Here is a 13,317-nt window from a genome sequence, read left to right as displayed (position 1 = left end):
ATTTATTCGATTTACTCAATTTAGTAAAAGAACATTAAATTTCAAAAGTTTTAAATAACTCATAAAAAAGGAAATTTTTATAAGTGATAATAATCAATTAAGCTCAAATTTTAACAACTGATAATTTAATATCTTATATTATAAATAAAATATTCATTTTTAATAATAACCTTCAATAGTCAAATTAATAGCTGCAAATTTTTTTGTTTAGGAATTGAAAAATTAGCAATATAATTAATTTAAATAAGATAAAATATAAAAAATTTAGGCCAAATTAGAAATTTAAAATTTCTCAAGAAGGAAAAGTTATCAATAAGAAAAAAAATCGAAGAGTTTAATTTGTTTTACTATATAGATTTTAGTTGTAACTGGTAAAGGATTAAAATTTAGAATTTAATGACATATATAATGAAATATTAAAAGAAGAATAAATTTATATACAAATAGGCCATCAAATGATACATAACAGTACATCGATCAAGTGATACAAACAGCTGGGTCATGCTGAAATATTATGCATTCTTCACATTTCATATATATATAAAACAAATAAGATAAAGAAGAAAGAAACAAGTTTGCTTATCTATCAATATAGTAGTTGGACCTAATATCCGGTTGAAATATGGATATTCGGAATGTGAGCAATCTTGTGCCGATCGGAGCCTCCATCCTCTCGATAGCGCTCATATAACTCTGGGTGACATTTCCGAATTTCTAGACTTTCCAAAGAGGGAGGAAGCTTCGGTAATTCCCGAAGCATAGGAACGTCAAAGAGGTCCAGTTGAATTAAGCAAGGAAACAAACATCCATCTTCAGCAGCTACTCCTGCCTCAAACCAAACCTCAAATGCTTCTAATTCGTAAATAGATAACTCCTTTAGCAATGGAAAGGTACGGTATTTATCATTCCCATTATATTTACTTTGGAGCCATTTTACTTTCGGCATGTTGTAAAGTGTCAGTGTCTTGAGGAAGGGAAGTTGCCCAAAAGGTGGAAGAGTTTCCCAATTACTGCAATATTTCAATATGATTTGCTCTAGATTGGAGGTAAGACTGACGTTGTTCATCCATAGAGCAGGCCTTGCACCCATGTATCTATTTATCCACAGAACCCTTAGACATTTTGGTGGCTGAAGGTTGTCGAGCACTTTCTCACATAAATAGATGTTCCACAAATCAGTGTCATCCCACCCCCACCCTAAGGTTAAATCTGTGAGCCTGCTCTTGGCACATAATTTGACACTACAAGCCTCCTCCGCATCCTTAACATTTTCAAGGTTGTAGATTCCTAAAATGCGAAGATCATTCATATTCTCTAGCTCCCCAATTCTATAACCACTCACATCTCTAACAACAAAGTTATCCAGTTCTGTAAGATACTTTAGCTTCCCAATCCCACATATCGATGAAATATAATCACCGAAGAATTTCACGTAACGTAAGTTAGAAAGGTTATTAATGTCACTTGGTAAAAAATCAGCACTATGTAGATCATCACAGATTATGTATTGCAAGTGATAGAGATTACTTAGAGATCTTGGCAGCATAGTACAATCATAACCATCAATCTTTAAGTATCGAAGATGTATCAAATTTCCAATCTCCTCAGATATTATTTCCAAGTGCTCTGGACGCAGTAAGTATAATAAGCGCAGGCTTCGCGATGCTTTGAGCATTTTAATCAGTGCATTGCAAATATCCTGATTAGAATCTTCACAAAACAAGAAAAGAGAACGCAAATGTTTAAACTTCTCAATCTTTCTTAAGAAGTTTGGATTTGTAGTTTGAACAGACAAGTGTCGAAGAGTCTCAGGAATTTTGAAAGATAACTCTTCATCATCCACAAGTTTACTGCATACATGTGCAAAAAATTTAGATGCTGACTCATGTATTAAATCATGCATCTTGTAGTAATATCCAGTGTAGTAGTTATCATCGACCTTGTCAAATAAAGTTTTTTTTACTAAAACATCAAAATACCTTCCTCCGATATCCTCCATAGTCATTTCTTGAGACGGCTGAATGAAACCCAATGCAATCCACATTCGGACTAAATCATCTTTATCAAACTCATGATCTTCTGGGAACATACAACAAAATGCAAAACAATTTTGTAAATGATTTGGGAGAACTATATAGCTCAGTCTTAAGATGGAATGGATAGAATTTTGATCCAATAAATTGCTTTCAAGAACTGTCATCCAATGCCCTTCATTCAAGTTGTCATTCAGAACACCACCAATGACTTTAGCTGTCAATGGGGATCTTAAAAGCTTTTTAACTATCTCTCCAGAAATGGCTCTTAATTTTTTATGATCATCAGGGCGGTTCTCTACACCAGCAAATGCATGAGAGTTGAGGAGCTGCAAACACTCATCTTCCTCTAGGCCCTCTAATTTAACTATTTCTTTCTTCTTTTTAATTACCTTTGCAAACATCAGTGCAATTGAGTCCGTTCGAGTTGTTACCAGAATCTTACTACCAAAACCCCCAGAAGCTAGAGGGGCGAGCACATTCTCCCATTTGCTTTTATCTTTCTCCTCATCCTCCTCCCAAATATCATCCAGCACAAGTAAGAACTTTTTGGACATCACCTCCTCCTCGAGACGCCCTTGAAGTGCCTCAAGTGTCTCCAAACGAGGCCTCTCCTTCTTCAGAGATTCCAACATATCTTCAACGACTTTTTTCACATCAAAGTTGTTGGAAACACAAACCCACATTTTAAGATCAAATTCTTTTGTAATTTCATCTTTATAAACATGTTGCAATAGAGTTGTCTTCCCCATACCACCATGGCCCACTATAGATAGAAGAGTAATGTTTCTGTACAAATCAGTTCCCCGAGGCTCATTTGATGGATTCCTCAGCCACTCCATAACAAGCTCCTTCTCCTTGCCTCGACCGATGAGATCATTTTTAGGCGAGGATCCCGTTTCACGCGCTCTGTACTGCTTAAGTTGCTGCTTCTGAAGCTCCTGCTTTGCGTCTTTTACAAGATGAAGGAAAGTATCAACACCAGTTGTTGAAACTTTATGAAGGTTCTGCACAGCCTCCTCCAGTCGCTTCAAGTTGGGATCAATTTTGAGAGCACGTTTGATAATTTTGACAAGTCTTTTTTTCATGGATTTCATGATGGAACGCACCCTTCTCAGCTTCTTGTTTTTGGTCACCTGTTTTTCTAGTTCCATGTACTCCAGCTCATCCAACACGTCATCTGCATCATCAATAGCATCTCGTAGCTGCCATAGCCATTCGTTAAGAGCCGGATTTTGTTCTGTGATCTGCTCTTGGCTGGAAGCAAAGTGGACGACAGCTTTTATTCTGGGGAGAATCTCTTTCAGCTTTTCCAGGTTCTCCTTCGTGCGTCTCTTCCATCTGAATTGATCCTTCAGGTAACGCAAGCCAGCGTTGATGAGCTTCTCCATAATTGGATCAAGAAACATTTCCGCCATGGTAACGACGATCAATGTAGAGCAGGACAACTGAACAGTAAGAAAAAAAAAAGGAGATTGGAAGAGATGCAGATTAGATTGTCTGCTGTTGGTTTAGATAAGGGAAATCGGGATGAAGGAAGGAAGGAAGCAAGTGTATTCCTCCCTCTCACCCAAGGCAGGCTCGAATCCTATTACTTTTTTGTGAAAAAAGAAATTCGTTTAAAAAAATTCTTGTATTGAAAAATTATTTTTAAAAATAGTAAAAAAGCAGTGTCAAATAAAGTCTAAGCTGCCGAATAATTATTAGTTAACTAATTTTTTTAAATCAGTCTTTAAATATAAAACTTTTTTTAAATAAAAATGTTTTATTTATTAAAAAATCGTTATAGAAAGTCTAATTTTTGGGATGCCTTGAAGCTTCAAGATTGAATATTTTTAATCATGAGACTAAATTGTTCTTATTCAAATGAAATATTCAGTTTAATATTTAGATATGCATATTTGCATATTTTTAATCATGAGACTAAATTGTTCTTCATTTTGTTTGCTTCCTCATTCATAGATATTTAACATAATTCATAAATAAACAAAACATATTAATACTTTCCTTCAGAAATATTTATTACTCTAAAAAAATCATTATTAAAGATTAAATTAGGAGAAGGATCACGATTAAAAGAAAATTTTAAAAGGAACATACACGTAAAACAGCTTTGCGAAAAGAGGTCGGGTGTGCTTTGCGAAAAAAATAAAATTGTTTTTAAGGAAAAAATGCAAAGTATGTTAGCATTTTGAGAAGAAAATGCATACCTGATTCACGTTTTCTATTCAAAGCGCAATTAATCTTTACATAAAATGTTTTTGTGAAAATAATTCTAAGTCACAATTTGTGCAAAACGCACTATCAAATTTCTTTTCTTAAATTCTACATTAAATCTGATACAAACCTCTTATGCTTTGCATTTTTTTGCTTAAAACAGAATTTTTTTCCCAAAGCTGACCGAACCGCATCTTGCGTTTTTTGCACATACTCATTTATAACTGTAACTTTTATTTACCTCTATTTGATTTTTTTTTCTGTAAATGTAAATTAAATCACTTAAATATACTTTTAAGAAGAAATTTTTAGAAAAAATGATAATTTAAATAAGATATTTGATAGTAATTGCTTTTTCTGTTTTTTTTTTGTTTTTTTGGTGTTTTCCATCATAATAGCAAAAGCTCATTCTGTTTTCGGTTAAAACCTCCAAGTAATGTGAGACAAAATTAATGTAATTCATTATATTTTAAATATTTAATAAAATTAATTTAAGATACTAAAAAATTTAACATGGTGAATATTCTAACTATTATATTTTTTTTTTTTGGACATTTAGGCCATTTAAGGCAAACTCACACACACAACGCATACACAGAGACTCGAACCTTAGACCTCTTAGTTGGAAGCCTTAGCTCTCAACCAATAGGCCAAGGAGAGTTGTGTCTATTATATTTTTTTTAAGTGATGTATTTAATTAACTTAATATATAAAAATAACTTAAAAATTATTTTATTAATTAATATACATTTAAATATTATCAAAATTTAACTTAAAATTAATTTATAACTTCAAATTAATATACGAAAGTTAATAAGTTAAACATAATATTAAATATTAATTTTCACATAATAATATTTTATATTAAATATAATGATTTTTACATAATATTAAATATATCTGAAAGTTAATTCAAATTTCATTAAATATATGAAAGTTTTAATATTTAAAATCTACCTATTTTCTCCCTCTAAGCCTCTCTCTCTCTCTCTCTCTTCTTGCATTTAGTTTTGCAAATATTAAGTTTTTGAATTTTCTCAATTTCTTATTTTAAAATTTCATTTTCTCTAAAATTGTTTTCTTAAAAACATATTTCTAAATTTTTTTTCTCTAATACATTCTCTGCAGTTTTAATTTTTTTTCCAATTTATTATGTTAACATAAAAAATATTAAATATAATGTAAATAAAGTTACACTTTATAATGTATATGCGCAATTAATTAATTTTTTCTCCATAATTTTGTTGTTATTTTTCTTCACAAACATTAACATATTAAAACTAATTATCGAAATTCACAAATAGTTAACATTCATAGACACTAATTTTCGTAATATTAACTCATAGATATTTAATATAATTCTTACTTAAACAAAACACATTAATACTTTCCTTCAGAAACACTTAGTACTCACAACAAAAAAATTCAAACAGCATATTAAAAAAATCAACACATTTTAAAATTCTTCAGAACTAACCTTAAAGATGACAGAAACTTCACTTCCCTTGTCTATTTCTCAACTCTCACTTTGTGTTCCGCACACCTTGCAAAAGCTTGTGCTCTCAAGGCAAGCCGGCTGCCATTTAAAGAAAACAAAAAGGAATAATGTTAGCTTGTAGGGTCCGGATTTGTCATCCCCCCATTCAAGCAATCAAAAGGATCTTTCATCCCCCCATTCAAGCAATCCGGCTGCAAATAAAGAATCTGCCATCCTCCCCATTCAAGCAATTAATCTAAAGGATCTCTCATCCCCCCGTTCAAGTAATCATGTGAAAGTTGCATGAAGTCCAAAGAACTTCACATGGAGAAAGATACAGTTCTCTGCTACTTAATATTCTTGTTTTTTCACAAGACACCATGATAATTTAGGTAGCATCAAGCAAGTACATGAAAATAATAATTATAAAGTTTTATTGAATATATTTTTTGCTTTTGCTGGCAAGCTTCCCTATCTTCTAATGAATTGATGAAGTTTAGTTTGACTATAAGATTGCTTAAATAAAAGTTAGGATTATCTCAAATATAGTTTTGAAAATTTCCAAATTGGATATTCCTTGAGATTTGTGCTCGATCAAGCCGATTTTTGATGATGTATCCATAAGTCGAATTAATACCTGCAATTTTTTATCTAGAAATTAAAAAACATAGAAATAAAATTAATTTAAATAAGAGAATGTAAAAAAATTTCAGCCAAATTAAAAAGTTAAAGTTTTCAAGAACTAGAAATTATCTACCAACGAGCATTAGCTGATTAGCTTATATAGCCTAACCAATAGCTATTTTAAACAAAATCATTAGATCAACAAATCTTATTAAAATGCGACCATAAGTAAATAACAATCGAAGAAAAAAAATTCTAAGACATTTACCAGATTGAAACAAAAACCCACGTAAGCAATATACGAAGATGAAACAAAAACTCCACTTAAGATATTTACTCATTTCAGTTATTATTCTGTTCCTTCAAAAAATTTGGTTGAAAAATTAATTATTTGTGTTGTGTCTTGGAGTAGTCACGACGGTAGAGAAATATAAAGCTTAACGTCTTAGCATTGGATGAAGATCCAAAACGCAAACAGATAAAAGAGAGAGTGTAGCATTCATAAGAGACCCCAGAGTTTTTACATGGAAACCCCTTAAAATGGGTTAAAAATTTTGGGACCTAACCCAATTTGAAATGATCCACTAGTATTTACAATCGATTACAAGTGAGGCCCTTCTTTGGGGGGAAGTCCATAGTTTGATGTAGCAAATATACATCATACAAATGGCATTATATGGTGGAAATTGGAAGAGTCATTGCTGACGTGTTTGTTTGGTCGTAAGGATCGTTGTCGGCTGGCGACGGAGGTCAAAAAGATTGTACTTGACAGGAAATAGGGGTCAGAAAGATTATTGCCTGGCAATGTAGGTCGAAGGATAGTAGTCGACATGAGATATGGGTTAGAAAGAACGCTGCTTGGTGATGGAGGTTGGAAGGACCGTAGTAGGTGACAAAGGTCAGAAGGACCATAGTCGATAGGAAGCATGGGCCATAAAGACAGTTGCCTGCAGGCAATGGAGGTCGGAAGGGCCGTAGTTAACAGGCGTTGGAGGTCGAAAAGACTGTAGTATGTCCAGGTATAAGTCCGATAGAAGTCTTGGCGTTAGGTGGTGGCCTGGCAGAAGACTGGGCCTCATGTGATGGTATGGCAGAAGCCCGGGTCTTAGGTGGTGGTCCGACAGAAGCTCAGGCCTCAGGTGGTGGTCCGGTAGAAGTTCGACCATCAGGTGGTGGTCCGGCATAAGTACGACCGTCAGGTGTTGGTCCGGTAGAAGTCCGAGTCTCAGGTGGGGGTTTGATAGAAGTTCGAGTCTCAAGGTGTTGGTCTGACAGAAGTTCGACCATTAGGTAGTTGAAGAGAATCTAGGGGGCAAGAGCAATCTCTAATCTCTCTCTTGCTCTCTGGCTTGGGTCCCTCTTTCAAGAGAAAGGGGGGCTCTATTTATAGATTTCTTAGAGTGACATGACCCGTAAATAAAAGGAAGATCAAGTATAAATAGAGAGTGGTTTGGATGGACGACCGAATGACCGATGTTGAATCCCTTGATCATGGATTGTTCGCTAGCCATTTGAAGGTCTCAATAATGTCATAATTCCATGCTCTTAAGCTTGTTGGATTCGTCTCGTCAAGCCGCTCAATTAGAATATAAGGATATCATGTTTGGAAACTGTTTGGTAATCCAAATTGTTGTTTGGTAATCCGAATTGTTGTTTGAACATTGCAATAGTGATTCAGGTCCTTAATTTAGACACATTTATGCTCAAATTGAGTCGAATTTGGTGTCGTTGGATTTATATTTCTGAGACGCTCAGTTCGACTATGAGTTTGCTGAAATCGGAGTTCGGATGACACCAAATTTAATGTTGGAAGTTTCCAACATGATTTTGCCTCAAGATTTGTGCTCAATTAAGATAATTTTTTGATGATGTATCAATTTGCAATATGCAAATTTTTTAAATATAAAATTAATTCTCCATTATAAATATGTATTTATATATAATTCATCAATTTTTTTAGATGTAAAATTAATTCTTCTTTATAAAATTTCATTCTTCACTTATGAAATTAATTCTGATAGCTATAAAAAGACTGTTGCAGTATTGGCTCTCATAAATTTTTTTCCCTCATTAATGTAGAAGAGTAGTCTGTGGATCTACAATACTAAAGCTTCTTTTGAGACCATTTCTTCTGTTGCTTTCCAACAAATTTTATACTATAATTAAGCATGTGTACTGTAAATAATTTTTTTTACTTAATGCCTGCAATTCATTTAACTTTAATGATACTGATTAAGACTCTTCAATCTACTTTAAGACCATAAATCAATTAGCCCCAATTAAGTCTCACTACAATAGAAAATAAAAATTAGAAATTTAAACATTTGAAAAAAAAAATACTTAAAAATAAGTTTTAAAAAGATTTAAAATCTGGTAATCTTTAAATTTGATCCAAATTTGATAAGAAAATAAATAAATGAACTTGATCAGGATAACATTCAGTTTAATTTATATTATTTATAGCCTTAAAGCATCCACTAATGATAAAATAAATTCAATGAGAGCGTAATTTGAGCAAGATCATTATGTGTAGATAGAACAACAAATCAGTAGAAGAAAAACATTTTTTTTAGCATAAATATAAACTAGAGAACTAAGGTAACTGCAACACTAATTTCAATTTTACAATCTTCTGTAGCAGTAATAATCACATATTTAATCAAAGTATCTACGAAAAAAAACTAACCAAGCAAACATCTAGCAGAAGAATATTCAAACACATGCAACAGTAAATTCCAAAAGAGCATGCCCTCCACTAGTTTGAACTCCATTACTATGAGTTGCAATCAAGGTTGTTTTTTTTTTTTTTTTTTGAAAAAGTTATAGGGGGGAAAGCATTTATAACAAATCCATTACCACGGCTTTAAATTTCATTAAATAAAAAAACAGAATTTATAAACATAGGCCCAAAAGGAGGCCAAAACTAAGATCCCAAAGCTTTAATCACCAAAATAAACCACAGGTTGCAAAGCAAACTCAAAATGACAAAAAAACCCAAAATTTAGTCATTATGTAGGCAGCAAAAATAACCAAAAACCACTTAAGAAGGCCATGAGGTCTGCCAGACTCAGGAGAGGCCTGCCGGACTCAGGAGATATATATGGCAGGAGGCTTCCTGCAAAACCAATAGAAAAGTTTGTCACCCGATTGCCAAGTAAGAATCATCCATGGGAGGGAGCAGCCCAAAAACCATACAGAGGATAACCACAAAAGAGTCAAGCAGGAAGAAGTCCCAATTACAATAAACAAATATAGATGTCCAGTCCCAAAGTCCAAAGAAAATAAGGACAAAGAAAATTAGCATAGATAAGTTAGAAATTTATAATAATTCTTCCAACAGCTAATTTTAGCCTTGATGGCCTTTTTAATCAAAACTAAAATAATATTTAGAGAGTAGATAGAGCCAGCATACCTTCTCCCCTTTTTTCACAGCAAACATAATAAATAGAAGCACAGATAACCAAATAGAAAAAAAAATTGTATTCATAAAAAGTTGGGAATTATCATTGATGCCGTTGAAAACCTTTATAATGTTAAGTCTAAGCAAAGAAAATAGCAGCCCAAGAAAAAAGAACCTTCAGAATGCTAAAATAGAAATCACACTCAAAGAATAATCAAAAAGACTGGGTGAGCAGAAATGTTCCTGGAGATAAGTTGGTTAGCCGATAGTGCCACAGAAAAAAAAATTTGAGACATTCACTAAACCGAAACAAAAATTCCACACAAACAAGAGATTTAGCTGAAACAAAAACTCCACTTAAATCATAGAGATTCACAATAGTAAGAGAATATTGAACAATATATTTGAGTTATGTGACTAGAGCAAGAGAACATGAAAAACTTTGAAAATAGCATAAGAAGAAAGAAGTTCGCTTCTAGTTTTTTATTTCTCCTACAAACTTTGAAAATTAATTGAAGTAGTTGGTCCAAATCTGTAGAAATATCAACATAAGGAATGTGAGCAATCTTGAACCAAACCGAGCCTTCAACCAAACTCTGATGACATTTCTCGATTGCTAGAAATTTCAAAGAGGGAGAAAGAATTGGTAATTCACGAAGTTTAGGATCTTCATAAATAGATAGATTCTGAAGTGAAGATAAGCTTTCCAAGGAGGAAGGGAGAGACTCTAAGGACGCGAGATCAATTAAATTTCAGCTTACAAAGAAATGAACAAACTTTCAGAAACCACTCCGCCTCATTTGGAACTGAAACCAGCTCATCATTCTCCATAATTCTTAGTGCTGTAAAGTATCTTAGTGCTGCAAGTCTTGCTATTTCATCAGCTAGAGGAAGAGAGGTAATGTTTTGACAGCCAAAGACCTCTAATATTTCAACAGGAATATAATTTGAAATGCTACAACAATTCAAATTCTTTCATCCAATGCCACCTATGTTGTAATCTCTTAAGGCGATGCCTCGTTTGGAGGCACTTAAGGCCCTACAAGATAGTCTTGGGACTGAGGTGTTGTCCAAAAAGTTCTTACTTGTGCTGGATGACATTTGGGAGAATGATGAGCAGGATAAAACAGTGGAGGAGCCAATATTTTTTATCGGTGGCACAAAATTTTGTCTTTAAAAATAATCTCAAGCTTTTTCATTTTAGCTCGAAATTGATATTATAGTTTTAATTTTCTTTTTTAATTATAAGATGATAAATTTTATTATAATGAAAAAGAAATTATTGTCTTACTCATCTAAATTAGGCTTCGTTTGAGACAGATTTTTTATTGTTTTTTAAAATAGCTTTCTAGTGTAAAAATTTATTGAATTAGGAAATTTATAATAAAAAACTGTTTCAGAAAGCAGTAAGAAAGCTAACCCAAACGAAGCCTTAATTTCAACACAAATTTATTTAAACTATATATTATTATGATCATCTATTTCAACTACTCTTATATATTATATTTTCATATATAATTTAAATAAAAATATAACTAAAAAATATTTTACAATAAATAATAAATTTATAAAAAAACTGCATCTTATTATTATAAAAGTATATTAAAAATATATAAAATTTTATAATAAGAATATTTTAAGCTACTTGATTTAAATTTAAATATTATAATTCTCCTTAATGTAATTTATTGGGTTTAATTACATAAATCTCCTATAAACTAGAATTTGGAGTTTTAAAAAAAATAAAAAAATTTGATGAAATTTTTAATTTAAAAAAATAGTAATGTGAGAATGGAGAGAGAAAAGTAGTCTCATATCTCATGGAGAGAGAGAAAAAGAGAGGGGCCAAAGTAGGAGATTGCCAGCTATATAAAAGCATAATGGAAATGAAAAATAAAGAGAGAGAGAGAGAGAGTAGAGAGAAGGTAGGTAGAAAAAATATGGACCGCACGCTATAAAGGATTTTTTTTTGGGATGGGGGCGAGGGGGGGGGGGCAAAAAAAATCGGCCTATAGATAAAAGTAAATTGGAGAACGTGATCGCCCTTCTGCCTTATTGGAATTTATCTAGTAGGATTTTGGTTAAAACTTGAATTGATATTTAAGGACGAATCTCAAAGGTCATTAAAAAGAAGACAATATTTAGATTAGAGGGTCTGGAGAAGAATGAGTGTTTGCAACTTCTCAACTCATGCATTTGATGATGTAGAGAACCCTAATGATCTTAAAAAATTAAGAGCCATTGCTGGAGAGGTAATAAAAAAAGCTTTCAGGATCACCATTGGCGGCAAAGGTCATTTGTTGCGTTCTAAATTCTAATTTGGATGAAAGGCAAGTGATGATAGTTCTAGAAAGCAATTTAAGTACTAAAAGCAATGGGCTAGAATTATATCTTTTCGATCTTAAGACTGAATTATATAGATCTCCCAGATCTCCACAAATTTGTTTTTTATTTTGTTTTATATTTCCACAAAATCATGTGTTCAATGACGATGATTTAGTCCAAATCTGGATTGCATTGGTTTTCATTCAGCGTCTCATATTCAAGAAGAAACTATGGAGGATATCAGAGGAAGGTTGTTGACCCCTACACATCAGACCACGCGAGAAAGGACTCAAACTGACAAATAAAGCAATATGTGCATTGATGAAACACATCACTTAAGAGGTCAAATGACCTCTAAATGCCAAACGGATAGTATCGTTGCGATCAGGACATTGAATTATGCTAGGTCGAGGCCCCTCGTAATTGAATTGAATGAAATTGGTCAAAAGAGACGACCGACACCCGAAATTAAACAGTGAGGCTAATCAAACGATGTCGGATCAACAAACGGACTTCGTCATTATGTTCAGAACATTGTAAATACTCAAAAACTATATTTTATTTGTTCAATTTGGATCATCCTAATCAGTGACATGAATTTCGAGACAACACGTATTTCAAGGAAATCAGGCCTCGACGTCGCTTAGATGATGTCCGATCATGAAACATACTATGTCATTGCGTCCGGAACGTCGTCTACATTCAGAATATATATTTTATTTAATGAATTTGGATCATCCGAGATGGTGACGAATTTCTATGCAATTCAAATATGATATAAAGGCATACGTTACGACGGAAACAAGGCCTCGAAGATGCTCAGACAACGTCCGATCGACAAACGGACATCGCCATTGCGTCCAGAACGTTGTTGACATTTAGAATATACATTTTATTTAATAAATTTGGATTTCTTGAGATGTTGGTGAATTTCTAGGCGATGCAAATATGATATTAAGGCCTGCGTTATGACGGAAATGAGGCCTCGTCGATATTCGAACGACGTCCGATTGACAAACGGATATCGCCATTGCGTCCGGAACATCGTCGACATTCAGAGTCTACATTTTATTTGATCAAATTGAATCATTTGATATAGTGTTGCAAATTTCAAAGGCGGTCCAAATATAAAGCAAAGGCACGTGTTACGAGGAAAATTAGCCTCGTCGGTGATGAAACAATGTCCGATTACAAAACAGATGACGTCGTTACGTCCGGAACATCGTATGCATTAAGAATCT

General features: G+C 33.0%; 1 protein-coding gene across 1 annotated transcript; it reads right to left on the bottom strand.

Annotated features, from left to right (window-relative positions):
* Window positions 1–604: 604 nt before the first annotated feature.
* Window positions 605–3,582, bottom strand: LOC110102164 (putative disease resistance protein RGA3). The gene is made up of 2 exons (XM_028695024.1): window positions 873–3,582; window positions 605–719 (listed from the first exon to the last, which is right to left on the bottom strand). Exons 1-2 carry the CDS (start codon window positions 3,449–3,451, stop codon window positions 605–607), a joined length of 2,694 nt encoding a protein of 897 aa, XP_028550857.1. The 5' UTR covers window positions 3,452–3,582.
* Between the last annotated feature and the right edge of the window lie 9,735 nt (window positions 3,583–13,317).

This window comes from Dendrobium catenatum, unplaced genomic scaffold, assembly GCF_001605985.2.
Source record: "Dendrobium catenatum unplaced genomic scaffold, ASM160598v2 fragScaff_scaffold_621, whole genome shotgun sequence".
Lineage (NCBI taxonomy): Eukaryota > Viridiplantae > Streptophyta > Magnoliopsida > Asparagales > Orchidaceae > Dendrobium > Dendrobium catenatum.
The sequence above is the reverse complement of the archived record's forward strand: the minus strand, read 5'-3'. Positions and strand labels throughout refer to the sequence as shown.

Excerpts from the sequence above, each read along its gene's own strand:
- LOC110102164 (XM_028695024.1), bottom strand. The coding sequence starts at position 3,451 with ATGGCGGAAATGTTTCTTGATCCAATTATGGAGAAGCTCATCAACGCT. Across the intron at positions 720-872 it reads ACCTTTCCATTGCTAAAGGA|TCTAGAAATTCGGAAATGTC; the intron begins GTTATCTATTTA and ends CTCTTTGGAAAG.